At 33.8% G+C, this 17,460-nt stretch overlaps 1 protein-coding gene across 16 annotated transcripts in view; it reads right to left on the reverse strand.

Moving 5' to 3' along the window:
- The window catches only part of ANKS1B (ankyrin repeat and sterile alpha motif domain containing 1B), a 1,267,908-nt gene that overhangs the window by 1,086,221 nt on the left and 164,227 nt on the right, over nt 1–17,460 (reverse strand). For all 16 annotated transcript variants that reach the window (XM_017511074.2, XM_037734055.1, XM_017511056.2 and 13 more), the window contains exons 3-4: nt 8,377–8,533; nt 2,726–3,022 (exon numbers count right to left, since the gene is read on the reverse strand). In XM_017511074.2, the coding sequence (XP_017366563.1) occupies nt 2,726–3,022; nt 8,377–8,533 (454 nt within the window). The remainder of the gene's footprint in view (nt 1–2,725; nt 3,023–8,376; nt 8,534–17,460) is intronic.

Below are 17,460 nucleotides of genomic sequence, written 5' to 3' on the forward strand. Positions count from 1 at the left end.
GCAATGATTTAAAATGGTAGAATGAGGTCGGAGCCTTGGAAAGCATTTACACCATCTAAAAGCACTCAAATTAAATATTTTAAAATACTCTTTAGCCAAATAATGCACAGATGCAAGCTAAATTTCACCTAAAATTCAAAGTCCTGTTGGACTTTCAAATGTCCTCTTCAAATGTCATTTCCATCAATGACTTCTCATGTTCTCCCTCTTAAAGTCCATATTCTCACCTGTAGATCCACAGCTCTTTGTTTTAGCATTTATTATGTGTCATGGATGGGAGTTATTCTTGCAAATTTTTTGTCTCCTCCACTAAGTGTGGGGCAGATATATTTTTTATTTTTTATTCTCCAAAAGCATAAAATACAGTGTTCTGCAGAAAAAAAAGCACACATCATATATATTTATAAAACTGAATCTAAACTCTTTCCCTTCTGGTCATGTCCTCTAGTACAAAACATGAAAAGATCCTGGCCAGGGATACCAAGAGGCTTACTGACCTCAGTCAGAGTGAAAGTTCTTGGTTATAATGCAGTCTGTGCAATCAAGTTTAGAAATATTACAGAAGTGTCATGAAAGCAGTACATCCACATTAGAGAAATTCAACATTTATACAATAACATCTAGTTTATCATTAAACAACTTTTAAGTAAATAACCTACAACAGTAAGCATAGCTACTTATTTTCAATACCTTTGAGAAGAAAGACTGTTTTTCCTTAATATGACTGTTAGGAAAAATTGTTATGCTTTTTTGAGAGGCTGCCAAAGTTGAGTAAATAAGAAATTGAGAAAAGATAATACAAATATCTAAACTACTAAATAATGCAGGCAAAGCTCTAAAGCAAACTCTGGTTCAGGGTGCTAGCCTTAAATCTGAGATTGGAAGGCCTGAGATTTTTCTAAATTCAATAAAGAAAACTCTGGAAATACAGAATTCAATCTCTGAACAATTCCTAGGAAAAATAGCCCCATCTTTGAGCACACATTCCACCCGGAGTGTGTAAATTATTTGTAAAATTTGCCAAACAATTCACACCCTCTTCTAATTCAGAGGTAGACTCTATTTTCCCACTCCTTGAATATGGGTTGCCTTTATGACTTGTTTCAACCAAGCAAACATAGCAGAAGTGAAGGTGTGATTGTTCCAAGCCTAGGCCTCAAGAAGCCTTGTACAATTCTGTTCTCTCTCTCAAAACCATGCATGCAATGTGAATGAGCCCAGGCTGACCTGCTGAATCATGACAGACAAGTGGCAGTCTCACCTATCACCTAAACTTTGACTGGATTCCCTAGACAACATCCAGCCAGCCTCTGAAACAGAAACACATAATTGACTTGCAGTTGATCCCACACATGAGAGAACCCAGCCAAGACCAGAAGAACCATTAGTTGAGCTTAAACTAAATTGCCAATCACAGAATTAGGAGATAAATAGAGTTATTGTGTTAAGCCACTAAGTTTTGGGATAGTTTGTTTCACAGCAATGGCTTACTAATAAGGGGGAAGGTCACAATATAACAGAAAGAAAAAAGTCTCTGGAAGATAAGAATGCTGACATCAACTTGGAAGCCAAGAAATAACCATGAAAGGAGAAAATGGTTAAAAAAAAAAAAAAAAAAAAAAAAAGACTAACCCTGGAGTTGGGGCTAACTTAGGACACTAAAAGTAGTTTGTGGTCAGGCCCAGTAGCCCATGCCTATAATCCCTGCACTTGGGGCTGCCAAGGTGGAAGGACTGCTTGAGCCCAGGAGTTCAAGACCAGCCTGGGCAACAGAGCAGACCTCATCTCTACAAAAAATGCAAAACTTAGTGGGGCATGGTGGTGTATACCTGCAGTTCCACCAGCTACTAGAGAGGCTGAGGCAGAAGGATCACCTGAGCCCAGGAAGTGGAGGCTGCAGTGAGCTGAGATCATGCCACCCACCACTGTACTCTAGCTTGGGCAACAGAGAAAGGCTGCCTCAAAAATAATAATAAAATATATTAAATTAAATTAAGCTTTTTAAAGTAGGTTGCCCATTTCTTGGGGAGAAACAAAACCTATCCAAATGCTATTCTTCCTCCAAAGCTCACCTCAAATCACACCTTTTCAATTTTTTTTTCCAATTGCCTTTAGGCATAGTGATCATTCCTTCATTAGTTATGCATAGACAGTACATTACTGTGGAAAGAGACATACACTTTAATCAGTAAGTCTAAATTCACATTCTGGTTTTATCAACCATGTGTCCTCAGGCAAATTTCTTAAGTCTTTGAATCTGATTCTTCATCTCTTAACTGAAACTTAATAGCTCTCAATCCCACAGGACAGCTGTGAGAATTGAATTCTAAATATGTTAACATGCTAAGCAAAAAATACATATTCAACAATGTTAAAGTGAATTTTGTTCCATTCATTAATTAAACTTTGACTGGATTCCTAATGTATGTTAGGCTGTGTGCTAGATACTGGGAGAAAGGAAACAATTACTAATGATACCACACACAACTGCCATCTACTAACTTCTTATGTGTACAGACCTCAAATTAGAATAAGGTTAGAGATTATGCCTTGTAGCTCTTCATATTTCCCCAAAGCAGATGGTAGAGTACCTTGAATTTAGTAGTTACAAAAATACTTGTGAACAATTTGATTAAAAGATTTCTACATACAGGTTTTCACATGTGAATCCCAAAGCCAAGCAACAGTATCATCACTTTCAAAGTGTAGCTAAAAGCAGACTCACTTGACAGCTCACATCCATTCCTGCCTCCAGCAGCACCTGCACGACTGCTTTGTGGCCATTGCGCGCAGCAAGGTGAAGTGGCGTGTGCTTGCGAGTGTTGCAGCTCATTAAGTTAGGATGTGCACTGATGATCATTTTTACCACTCTAAGCCGTCCGTAGAGTGCCGCCAAGTCCAAAGGTGTTTCCAGCTTGCTATTTCTAATTGTCGGGTCAGTGAGCTCTTCTAGGAGAACAGCAACTACTTCTGAGTGTCCATATTGAGCTGCACAGTGTAGGGCAGTTTCATTTTCATTGTTCTGTTTAAAACAAAGATTTTTCAAAAGGCACATTTTCAGAAATTCAATTAGTTATCAAAATATTAACACAGTAATTTAAAACCTGCAATGCTTTGAAAACATAAGTTAAGATTTATCCATTTTAACAGGTATGCCTAATGAAATTTTATATTTGATAAAAGTATCTAGGATTCATTGAATCAAAAATATTTATTTCTATCACTTTAATAGAAAAAAATCCAACATTTCCCTATATCATATATGCCAACTTACAAAAATGATAAATGATTTAGCCATGCTTGTCATAGGCCCTGCTGGGTCCAGATAGACAGTGAAATCTGTACTGTGCATCACATCTTTAGACATTTATTAATGAGAGAGATCAATAACAATTATAACAGACTTTTAATAGACTAGCCTTCCAAAAGATAGATGAGAAGGTAAATTCTTGGTAACAAAAGATTTATAGAAAGGTTTCCCAAGTTAAGTTTCATTTTATTTTCCATATAAGTACAAATCATTGCTTTTTCTGTAAAGAAAATGAAAATATTTTAGCTCTAGGATATAAAAGTATCTTTTTGAAACATAATCATGGATTGTGAGGCTGGACCTAGATCAATTTCCAGACAAGTTACTAGGAGTATCACAGTACTACATATTCAGTTTATAAGTGTTTCAGTTGAAAATCAATGAGATTTTCCTAAAAATTTATCAAGACTTTTAAAAATGTTAAGATACATTAAAGAGAACCCAGTTGTGAGGCAGATGGACCCTTCAGACTATTTGTGCAATATAGACAAATGGTGTATAGGTATGTCCGGTGGTGGAAGGGTCAGGAGAAAAATGAACAAGAAATTTTAATAACAAAAATGCAATGACCCTAAATGAGGGTTCTGGAAAGAAAGAGCAGCTGCCACCATCATCATAGCTAACATTATGTACTACACATAGTTGCATTTTATATATGTTTACTCATTTAATCCTCATTATGAAATAGATACCATTTTACAGATGAGGAAACTGAGGCACTGAGTAGTTGAATAACTGGACTTCTGTTATACAGCCATTTATGATAGGACCAGGATTTCAATGCAAGTAGCCAAGACCCAAAGTTGGTGTTTTTAACCATCACACATACCACCTTCCAAAATAAGAACTATTACTACTACTATTTTTTGAGTGCCTAAAAAGTATATATATTGTCTCATTTAACTCTTACAACAATTCTCCAAAATTTTATTAAAATTGTCTACTTCATGGACAAGAAAACAAAAATACAAAAAGGTTAAATTACATGTCCAAGCAGAATTAAGATACTTTGCAGCTGTATCTGACAAAATCCAAAACCCATGCTCTTTCCACTATACCACGTTGTCTGCCATGTGTTGCTATATTGCCAAAGACGAACTGGGAATTAGTGATCTGAAAGTAGAATTTCTAGAGATTTTGCTCAGAAAAACACCAACCGAGAATAGGAAGTAGCTGTTTAGATAGCTGTTCTGACTAAAACAAAAGGAAAAGGAGGGTTCAGACCCAAACAAATCTTAATATTCCAGAAAGTAACTCAAGCTTGGCCTGGATGATAGAAGAATGCAAGTAAATTGAGAGTCCAGGGGGAAGATTTGAAAATTTAAAAAGGAGTAGAATGACAAGGGGAAAATAGCAGTAGGAAAGGGTTCTTATAAATATTAAGTGAAAGCATTTGAAGGTCAAACCCAGAAGGGAAATCTATTCTTTAAAGATAATCAATGAAAAGTTAAGACCTATTAGATGGGGAATCCAGCTGAGGGTACTGTTTCTTCCATTATTTGTTGGGAGTCATTCTTTACTTGGTTTGAAAGTATTACTATAAACTACTTCATAAACACTGATCATGTACAGGTTTAGACTCCTTTGTCTTCTTATCTGTCTTTCTTAACAGGCTTATAAAACAGCCAATCTTATTACTTTATACCATGAAAATATGATATAGATATATACCTTTGGACCAACCCAAATTTCCCCTTGGTCTGAAAAAGATTCAACCTTATTTTTCAAAATACAGAATCTCTTTGAGAAAAGAGAAAGGCCAATTATGAAATAATGATTCCTCAAAGGCCTCTCTACTGTTACAGAACCCTGAGCCTAAGAAATTATAAGAGCAAAATTAAAAATTTTTAATAACCCCAATTAGCACTGTTCAGATCCCAAGGGAAATTATTTCAATCATTCAAAACCTACTCAGAGGAAATGTTCACAGATTTTATCCATGATCAACACATACTTAAATTGTCACCCCAGTGGCCACGACAATGGTGTTACTTTTACAAAAGCATGATTGTGTAATTGTGTATGCTTACAAGTGATCTAAAAAGCATATAATTTGAAATAAATAGGCTGTGAAGAAGTACTGATTAATAATTACTAGTATCTCTACACAGAGTATTCTTAAAAGGTTTTTAATTCCTTCTTTTTTACCAAATGGGCATTCTCAGAAATATTGGGACGCTTCCAGAACAAAACTAGCTGACAAAAGCCATTTACCAAAAGATCTTGCTTCAGTGTAAAACATCTAACAAGAGTTGGATTCAAGTTTTGGCGAATGCCAAGGCAATGTATTTTTGAGATAAGGCCCCTGTGGGTTTTGCCCTAATGTTAAAATAAAATAAAAAGGAAGAGAAGGTGAAAGAAGGGAAAGATTCATGAAATTTAAAGAAACTGAAAATTTTTAATTTAAAGGAAATTTAAATTCAAAAAATAATCAGGGTGGACTCCACTTTGTTTAGAATGATGCACAAGACCTAGGTAGAAGTGTTAGCATGCAAATTACTTGATCTCGCCAAACCTATCTTATCTGTACAATGGGAATATTATTTTCCCTATAAACCTTATAATGTAGTTTATAAACAAAAAGAGATAACATTTTTAAATGCTTTGTAAACTTTAAATATTATAATGTAGAATATAAATATTTTTAAAGAAAGCTATATTAGAAACCAAAGATAACTTTCAGAAATCAGAATGAAGCCTTGACTATAATGCATAATTTTAACATAACATAATGTATTACTGGTTGAGAGCTTAGGCTTTGGATCAGAAAAACCTGCGTTCGAATACTGGCTGCATTTCTTAGTAGCTGTGATGTTACGGTCAATTTACTTTCTCTCTCTAAGGCTGTAACTCCATATATAAAGTAGCAATAATAATCTAGAGGTTAGTAAGATAACACAGATGAAGTATTTTGCACAATGCCTGGCATACAGTAAACAATCCATTAAATGATCGGATTTAGGATGACAATACCAATGTGCTTTGTGTAAAGGGCTCTGGAGTCAGCATCCTGAGTCCCAGTCTCAGTTTCATTCACTCAGTAACATGTGGCCTTCAACAAGTTGTTAGTTTTATGGAGCATGATTTCTCAACTATAAAATGGAAGTGACAATATCAATTCAGAGGATTATCGTGAGAATTACATAACATTTGACAGGTGGAAGTGTTTAGAACAGTGCCTACTTTACCTTATGTCTCAATAAAAGTTAATTACCATTTTTCTTTCCTTAAATACATAAGAGTTTATAATTAATGAGAAGTTCTGTCCTATTCAGAAGAAAAAAAAGCTAACGTTAAAAATTATCTATAAAAATAAAAATCCCACATCAAAAAATTTAAGAGAAATGGCATAGAATGGGAAAACTATGGTTAGCACTAAAAAAGAATGTGTGTGTATATATATATATATATATATATATATATATATATATATAAAACAAACAAAAATACTGAAATTATGGTATAAAAATCATAAGGAAGTTTCAACTTGTTGCCAATAGAAACCACACACAAAGCAATAGAGGTGAACAAAGAACTCTGAATACAGTCTCCTTAAAAAGGCACTTTTTTGTAATTTAATTGATCTGTTCAACATTACCAAAAACAAGTATTTCTCTTTAAAACATACCATAACTTTTCACATTCAAATGTAAATGAATATTATATGTTATTTCGTATTTTCATGTCATTTAAAAACATTTTGTTTGTAAAAACTAACATCCTCTTGTTTAACCTTGGATTGTTTTTCCATTTTATTGTTTCAGGTTTGCTTTGCGGCATTCAGACAATTTTAAGAATAACCACCAGATGGCTCATCACATAAATGATCTAACTTTTGGTTTTCTGGGGAAGAGCACTGACATAAATTTCCCTTTAGCATGAGATGATGATAAAGATAGCCATGTCTGTCATGTTTTAAAGACTGGGTGCATTTTTATTAAAAATCCTGCATTTTTGTAACCTGTAAACATGGAAATTTTTATTGTGACAAATATTAATGATACTTTTCAGATTAATAAAATTATTTTCTAATTAGTCCTTTCAGCAGCTGCATATATATTTTCCTTGAAAAAATATGTGTTTTTCTTGACTTTGCTGTTTACAGCGATTGTTACTTTTTATGCTTCAGTCTGAATTTCAGTCAAAATCCGGCAAAGTCTGCATCCATTTGAACAATATGCTAATTGTGCTTTATTAGATACGCTTGCCCTAAAGTAACCTACTTGCATTGATATTGGACAACTGCCAACCTGCAGCTTAATGCCGTGACTATAATTCAATTGTTAGACTGCCTGCTGGTTTTCAAATATAGTTTTACAAAATGGGAACAGTAGGGGGCATGCAGAGCTCAAGATGTTTGTTATCATACTGTATTAGGGGACCATATTTTACTTTCTGGAATCTGTGTTCTTATCTGTTTAGAATACTGACAATGGCATTATTTTTAAAATATGTCTATTATGTGTAATACAGATATTGTGTACTTACAGATACATTATATGACAGAATCATACTGCTGGTGTGTTTTATTCAACTTATTCTGAGCATATGTGTTTGTGTGTGTACACATACATATATAAATTTTTAACGATATGTGACAAGCAACTGTATATGCTGTATTTCGCATTTTGATTCACCAGAGTACTTAATCATGAAAGTGCTAAGTAAATGGTAAAGCATTATGCAAATGATAGGCATATCATTGTTTTAGAATTTAAAATTGTATTAAGAAACATTCTAATTCTCATTATAAACATGAATTCTGTTCTATCTTTAAATATTCAATGGCTATAATAAAGTGGATGGTTACATAAGACAGGCAAAAATATTACAATTACTTCCTTTACGTGGGATTTTCTCGTTAACAAAATATCTTTACAAATGCCCAACTTAGTTCCTGCACATCATATCCAAACACCAAAGAATTTTTCAAATTTTTGCTTCAGGAAATTCAGTAGTGGAAAGGCCTTTGGCAGGGTAAAGATAACAATAATCACATTTTCAATACGGCTTTGCCTTTGTAAAACTAGAAAATTATAGCACAAGCAAACATTTGGCAAATGCACCTGTTCATTGACCCTGGAATGTGATGGTCCATGATGAATAAGAATCTTCACAATTTCCACATCTCCTTTCCAGGCAGCCAGATGAATAGGAAAATATCCTTTGTTGTCTGCCACATTTGTTGATGCCTCATACTGAAGTAGTTTGAGAACTATGTCCCTAAGAAGGAAAAAAAAATTAGGCAGAACAAGACAAATTTTATTAAATAATTTAAAAAGAATACTAGATGCTGGCTGGGAATTTCGAGTAATTATTCAAGGTACTAAGACATAAAATTGGGTTTCAAAGTTTTTGCTTACTCAACATTTGGCTATTTTACTTACCTGGAAAACCATCACCTCACGCCGCACAGAGACAGACACACACACACGCACATGCACATGCACACACAGAGCACATTGATTAACCAATTAAACTACTTAATATAATTCATATAGGCAAAATTTAACTTATTTCATTAATTAGATGAGTTAAGTAAAATGAAGATAATATCAACTCCCATTTTTTTTTAAAGAAGTCTTTCCGGATAGCCCATAACTAAGATTTAGCTTAAAGGAAAAGTTGAAGTTACAAGCATATTCCCTGTTTACAAAAAAAAAAAAGTTATCATAATACCAAGGAGACATCAAATTTACACATCATTCCTACAGAGAATTGGAATAAGAGATTGAAGGAGCATGTAAAAGAGAAAGAAAGCACAGTATGTAAGGGACCCTGAGAAGCTAACTGTAGTACCAGCCCAGGGTTAAAAATTTAAAAAAAAAAAAAAAAAAGTTAATTAAAACTTCTCAGTCATAGCACACAACACACTTTAAATGTCTTGTTCATACTTCTGTATTCCTTCACCTTTGTTCTCCAAGTGTAAGAAATTATTTCACAAATGAAACATTTAAAAGACAAGTTCCACCATTAATGCAAATTTCAACACATATTCAATATATTCTACCTATAAAATTTTGAACCTAATCCCCACAAGGCTTTCAAAGTAAAAATCCTGAACTGCATTACTCAACCTCAGAAAGAATTAATTTATAATTATTAGCATACATTATATCAAAATATGTATCTAACAATCAAAAGCAGTAATTCTAAACAAAACTGTATTTTCATTTGGATGCAAATGAAAAAATTTGGAGGAAACTTGAATAGAAGCAAAATTAAAATTTTGATAGCTTACAAGAAAAGTAGATATGACATAACACAAAATTATGGTAAATGGTAAAACACATTGCCCAGAGTGTGTCCTAAAGTCACATTCGACTTAGTTGCTAAATGTAGGAAATAATGAAGAAAATAAAAACAGGAATATGTTGTAGAAATATTTAGAAAGTTCCAAGGGGTCCTAAATTTTCTACTGATATAATTTCTGAAAAATTAAGGAATAAACTTTAACACTTCTCTTTGAAACCCAGCATTATTTTTACAAGATCTGAAATTAGAAGACTTGTATTTGAGTCCCAGCTATGCAAACTATCTAAGGCTGTGACCTTGAAGAAATTATAATCACGCACCACATAATGATAATTTGATCAACAACAGAGCACCCTCATGTATGATGGTTGTCCAAAAAGACTATCACACTGCATTTTTACTGTACCTTTTCTATGTTTTGATATGTTTAGATACATAAATACTTTACATATCTATTGTGTTACAACTGTCTACAGTATTCAGTACAGTAACATGCTGTACAGTCGTGTAACTCAGGAGCAATGGGCCATATCATGTAGCCTAGGTGTGCGACAGGCTATACCATTTAGGTTTGTGTAAGTGCACTTTATGATGTTCATACAATGACAAAATCACGTAACGAGACATTTCTCAGGATGTATTCCTGTCATTAAGCAACACATGACTGTACTTAGTCTCATTTTCCTTTTCTTTTCCTTAGGAGATACTGTAATAAAAATGTCTACTCAAAACTGGCAATAGCATTAAACAAGATCATAAAAAAGAATTCACTTGATAAATAGTAAAGCAGTATACCACTATTAGCACTTGTCCTGAGTAAAAATAAATTTCACTTTAAAAGTGAAATGCTTATAGCTAATCATCTTTGAAAAAGAATGAGAAAATCAGAAGGAAACTTGAAGGTTATCCAATGCACATGCTTCTCCCCATTTTCCTGCCAAGCAATGGTTGTTACATAGGGTCTTCCATTCCAACATAAATAAATAACTTGAATAAGGTAATAAGAATTCAATACCTATGAATAACAAAAGCAGGTAAGAACCAGATCTGAAGTCCCATCTCCCTAGTACTTACTAACTTGGTTACCTTGAGCAAAATAAATAACCTCTGTCTCTCTTTCAGATATTATGAAAATAGAATTAAGAGATTACATCTTAGTGCCAGTTTCAAAGGGTTATGGTGTGAATCAAATGAGAAACAGATATAATTGTAAAATTATATACACAATCCAAAGTTGTTCTCAAGGCAGATTGTTGCAATATTAAACAATTCCAGTGATTCTTTTTAAAATAAAATATTTTAGCATTTAAAAGGTAAAATAGGCCAGGTGCAGTGGCTCACGCCTATAATACCAGTACTTTGGGAGGCTGAGGTGGGTGGATCATGAGGCCAAGAGTTCGAGGCCAGCCTGGCTAGCAAGGTGAAACCCTGTCTCTGCCAAAAATACAAAAAAAAAAAAAATAGCTGGGCATGGTGGCATGCACCTGTAATCCCAACTGCTCAGGAGGCTGAGGCAGGAGAATCGCTTGAACCCAGGAGGCAGAGTTTGCAGTGAGCCGAGATTGTACCACTGCACTCCAGCCTGGGCAACAGAAGGAGGCCTCAAAAAACACCAATACCTGGATCTAAAATGCAGAATTTAGAAAACAGACTTCTCCAAGTTAATGTCAAAGACAACCGTGAAAAGACAAAAATTTCATTTCTTAACGCCTAAGGAAATAAAAAAAGATATTCTGAAACTTCTTTTCCTGTAAAGCATTTCCTTTCAAAGGGTAAAAAGAAAAAAAAAGATTGATAGGATCATCAATTCTACTTCCTTTTACTCTTGCACCAATCACTTAGAATTTCATTTGTTCTTTGGCTCAAATTTTATTGATATTTTCTAATAATATATGTAATATACATTCATTCTTCTTTATCAATGAGATTTATGACAACAGTGAAAAATGTCTATTTTTAAAACTGACTTACTGATCATTTGTATTTTCTACTATTACCACCAACTAATACCTATATCAGAAAAGAATAATCTGTATGTTTACAAAATTGCCTTTGGAAAATACTAAGATCCTCACTACACATTATTTTTATTTAAGTTTTAAAAAATGTATTCATTTTAATAAACTAAATATTTTGTTAAATGTCTTATTGTGATTTATGTTTTTCTTTTTTACTTTTATTTCAATAGTTTTTGGGATACAGGTGGTTTTTGATTAAGACTTTAGCGGTGAATTCTGAGACTTTAGTGCACTCATGATCCAAGTAGTGTACGCTTTCCAGTGTGTTGCATTTTATCATTCACTCCCCTCCAAACTTCCCTCCACCAGTCCCCACAGTCCATTATTTCACTTTGTATGTTTTGGCATCCAAATAGCTTAGCTCCCATTTACAAGTGAGAACACATGGGTTTTCCATTCCCTAGTTACTTCGCTTAGAATAATGGCTTCCAGTTCCATCCAAGTTGCCACAAAAGACATTATTTCCTTCTTTTTTATGGTTGAATAGTATTCCATGGTGCACATATACTACATTTTATTTATCCATTCATTGACTTTGCAAATGCAAATTGTGCCACTATAAACATGTGTGCATGTGTCTTTTTCATATAATGACTTATTTTCCTTTGGGTAGACACCCAGTAGTGGGAGACTGATGGATCTAATGACAGATCTGCTTTTAGTTTTTTTAAGGAATCTCCATACTGTTATCTAGAGCAGTTGTGCTAATTTACAGTCCCACCAGCAGTGTAAAAGTATTCCCTTTACACCATATTCCTACCAACTTCTATTGTTTTTCTGACTTTTTAATTATGGCCATTCTTGCAAGAGTAAGGTAGTATCTGGCTGTGTTTTTAACTTTTATTTCCCTAATGATTAGTGATGCTGAACACTATTTTATGTTTGTTGGCTATCTGCCTATCTTCCTTTGCCAAATGTCTATTCATGTTCTTTGCCTACTTTTTGATGGGATTATTTGGCTTTTCTTGCTTATTTCTTTAAGTTCTTTGTAGATTCTGGATACTAGCCCTAATCTGCAAATATTTTCTCCCATTTTGTGGGTTATTTCTTTTGTTGTGTAGACGCTTTTTGGTTTAATTGGGTCCCATTTTTTGTTTAAATGTGCTTAGTTTAAAATTTAAATTTATTTTCAAATTTGTGTTTAAAATTGAGCTTTACATCATATTCAAAGATATCAGGTAATGAATTGGCTGAGCTCAGATTTCTAGTGTTAAAACATATTTGCGAAATAAAGTTGTATCTCTGATCAAATAAGTATCTGTCCGTTTTACTGAGTTATAACTAGAATAAAGTATTAATCAACAAATTATGATTTATCATTTTTATGATATATCCATAGATATCAAAAGTAATATGAATTAAATAGGCCATTTTCATCCAAGCTCATTAAGAAAAATTTTAATTTCAGGTATAATATCTAAATTAGAATAGTTAATTTAGAAGAGGGCCAACTTAGTATTTTTCATTGATACATAATAGTTGTATATATTTTTACGATGAATGTAATATTTTGATCTATGTATACAATGTGTAATGACTAAATCAAGATAACTGGGGTATCCAGTACCTCAAACATTTATCTTTTCTTTGTGTTGGAAGCATCACATTTCCTCCTTTCTAGATATTTTAAACTACACAATATTGTTAACCTTAGTCAGTCTACTGTACTATCAGACACTAGATCTTATTTAACTGTATTTTTGTATTCTAACCAAATCTCTTCTCCCCTGCCTCCCTTCCCTTCAAAGCCTCCTATAAACACTAATCAACTTTCTACTTCCATGAGATCCTCTTTTTTAGCTCCCACATATGACTAAGAGCATGTGATGTTTGTCTTCCTGTGCCTGGCTCATTTCACTTAACATAATGATATCAAGTTCCATCCATGTTGTTGTAAGTGACAGAATTTCATTCTTCTTACGGTTGAATAATATTCTATTGTGTATATGTACCACATTTTCTTTATCCGTTCATTTGATAGTAAGCAGGTTGATTCCATATCTTAGCTATTGGGAAGAGTGCTGTAATAAACTGGGGAATGCAGATATGCAGATATCTCTTTTATATCCTAATTTCCTCTTCTTTGGTGGGGTGGGGGGGAATGGAATATGTACCCAGCAGGAGCATTGTGAAATCATATAGTAATTCTATTTTTAGTTTGGGTTTTTGTTTTGTTTTGTTTTGTTTGAGACAGTGTCTCGCTCTGTCACCCAGGCTGGAGTGTAGCAGTGTGATCTCAGCTCCCTACAAACTCAGTCTCCTGGATTCATTCCATTCTCCTGCCTTAGCCTCCTAAGTAACTGGGATTACAGGTGCCTGCCACCTGACACGGCTAATTTTTGTATTTTTAGTAAAGATGGGGTTTTGCCATGTTGGTAAGGCTTGTCTCGAACGTCTGATCTTCTGTTCCATCTGCCTTGGCCTCCCAAAGTGCTGGGATTACAGGTGTGAGCCACTGCACCCGGCCTATTTTTAGTTTTTTAAGGAACCTCTATACTTACCTTCCATTGTTGCTGTACTAATTTAAATTCCTATCAATAATGTACCTGCATTCCCCTTTCTCTGCAACCTTACCAGTATCTATCATTTTTTTGTCTTTTTTGTAAAAACCATTTTAACTGAGGTGAGATGATACTGTATTTTTGATTTGCATTTCTCTGATGATTAGTGAGGTTGAACATTTTTTAATATACCTGTTGGTCATTTGTAAGTCTTCCTTTGAGAAATGTCTATAATCTTTTACCCATTTTTAATGAAATTATTTTGGTTTTTGCTATGAGTTTTTTAGTTCCTTATACATTCTGGCTATTAATCTCTTGCTGGATGGATAGTTTATAAAGACTTTTTTCCCATTGTGACAGTTGTGAAGTTGGGAAAACTGGATAACCATATTCAGCAGAATGAAAGTAGACCCTGTGTCTCACCAAATACAAAAATTCAATGAAAACGGATTAAATATTTACATCTAAGACCTGAAACTATGAAACCAGTAGAGAAAACACTGGGAAAGCACCTCAGGACATTGGCCTGGACAAATAATTTTTGAGGTAAGACCTCAAAAACATAGGCAACAAATGCAAAAATAGACATATGAGATTACACCAAGCTTAAAAAGCTTCTGCACAGTGTTTTTTAAAATTATTATGTAGGTTGAGCCTTATAGCTTATTCGAAGATATCCATAAATGAACACATTGTCTGTGCTTGATTACGTGGCATGAAACAGTCACTCACTGATTAATGAACATTTGAGTTGGTTTTGCAATTTTGCAACTGCAAACAGCATTGCTATAAACATGTGTGCAGGTAAACTTATTCATGTAACCAAATACCACCTGTACTCCAATAACTTGTTGAAAATTTAAAATTAGAAAACCAAAATATTTGTTGGGACTATGAAAAAAGAAATATTAAATTATGTTGCTAATCAATATCTGTAGAATACCAAACAGCAAAATAAACCCTACGTCTTAAACATAAAGCAGCATTTTCTGATATGCAGCATTTATTATTTGATAAATATAATATTATTTGATAAATAATAAATACTCTAAAATCATGAAGTAAGTGTGGTTGATAAGAATATAGAAAATATACTTTGAAAAATGAAATGGAAATGAAAAAATACTTTCCATTTCCAGGAACAAAGTAAAACATCAAATTAAATTTAATAATATCCAATGTAAATAACTGCAATATTTTGCAGCTTTAAGCTAATACATGTAAGCTCAGGTAAAAACAGGAATTTTAGAAGTATTGATTTTGCTGCTATATTTAATTCATATCCATTTTCTGAAAGATATAAATACATATCTGATTAATAAAAAAATGTCTTTCAGTAAGTTCAGCATATGCTCTGAGCAAAATTAAATAAACTGGAAAGATTTAACCTTCAAATTTCTTTGCCTCAACAGCAAGATTCTCTAAGTCACAACCAAAGATGTTTATTTTGTACCATCCTTTCTTGCTTGTTGTTTGAGTCCAAAGAATTTCAAAATAAATGCAAATCATCTTCTTATGGATACAGAATAACAACTAATGAAACTCTCAAATTTAATAAGGTCCTTTTGATTTCAGATTTTCTGGACGCTTTTACTTCTCTTTAATGGGAATAAAGTTGCAGGTGTGTTCAAGATGGTCAAAAGATTTCAGGACAATACATTCCACTTTCTAACTGAAGTCTCTACATATTGAATTCTCTCTCATAGATTTCTAGATTACAAAGTGAATAAAGGCAAATTTTAAGTAGTTTGTATCCTTATCCAGGAAAAAAGCAAGCTAGTTTCTAGTTATTCAAAGAGCAACTTGAGAGACCAGATTATAGAATTTTTAGAGGAGGTATGCCTCTTTTATTAGAAAATCTAAGGTAGGTCAAATCAAAAATACAGATAGCTTATTATACAGATTCTACATCCAACTTGATATACAATTTGGATTACAGATAATGAGGTCTAGCATGCATTAAATACTTTAAAAGGTAGAAGCATAGAAAATATTTTATGCATTTATAAAGCAATACATATTTCGGAGATGCTATAACGATTTGCTGATATTTTTCAAAATAGCATCCAAGCATCACAATATACCAAATATAGTTCAATAAGATTAAACTTAAAGAAAATAAATAAAAAAAACTTTTTTAAGTAGAGAAGAAAAACTGAATTGAAATATGAATATAAAGCTTTAGTATATCCTCACAGGGAAAGATAAGATTATTGCTAAAAATAATGGATGAAAAGAAGAGAGGAGATAAATCAGAAAGAGGGAAGGGTAAATAAAAAAAGGAAGGAGGGAACGAGGGAAAGAAGAGAAGAACAAGAAAAAAGGGATGAGAGGAAGTGGGAGGCATGGAGGGAGGGCAGGCAAGCGGGCAGGCAGGTAGGCAGGTAGGCAGGCAGGCAGGCAGGCAGGTAGTCTGGCCAGCCAATTGCTTTTCAGAAGACAATTAAGGCATTCAAATTTGTAGTAGAAATACATGAGAATGAATCCTTCATATTTTTAAAAGAGAAAGAGATACAAAGAAATAGGTCTCTGCCCTATCTATGGAAATAATACTTGCTAGTAAATTTTGTCTTATTAACCATGATTTTTTTCCTATCATTTGATGGTAATAATTTTCTTTTTTTTTATTGCATTTTAGGTTTTGGGGTACATGTGAAGAACATGCAAGATTGTTGCATAGGTACATACATGGTAATGTAAGGTTTCCTGCCTTCCTCCCTGTCACCTACATCTGGCACTTATCCCCATGTTATCCCTCCCCAACTCCCTACTCCACACTGTCTCTCTGCTAGTTCCCTCCCACAGACCCCAGTGGGTGATGCTCCCCTCCCTGTGTCCATGTGTTCTCATTGTTCAACACCCACCCATGAGTGAGAACATGCGGTATATGGTTTTCTGTTCTTGTGTCAGTTTGCTGAGAATGATGGTTTCCAGATTCATCCATGTCCCTACAAAGGACACAGACTCATCGTTTTTTATGGCTGCATAGTATTCCATGGTGTATATGTGCCACATTTTCCCTGTCCAGTCTCTCATTGATGGGCATTTGGGCTGGTTCCAAGTCTTTGCTATTGTAAACAGTGCTGCAATGAAATTTCGTGTGCATGTGTCCTTATAGTAGAACGATTTGTAATCCTTTGGATATATACCCAGTAATGGGATTTCTGGGTCAAATGGAATTTCTATTTCTAGGTCCTTGAAGAATTGCCACACTGTCTTCCACAATGGTTGAACTAATTTACACTCCCACCAACAGTGTAAAAGTGTTATTTCTCCACATCCTCTCCAGCATCTGTTGTCTCCAGGTTTTTTAATGATTGCCATTCTAACTGGTATGAGATGGTATCTCAAAGTAGTTTTGATTTGCATTTCTCTA

Source organism: Cebus imitator, unplaced genomic scaffold (assembly GCF_001604975.1).
Source record: "Cebus imitator isolate Cc_AM_T3 unplaced genomic scaffold, Cebus_imitator-1.0 Scaffold18, whole genome shotgun sequence".
Classification (NCBI taxonomy): Eukaryota; Metazoa; Chordata; class Mammalia; order Primates; family Cebidae; genus Cebus; species Cebus imitator.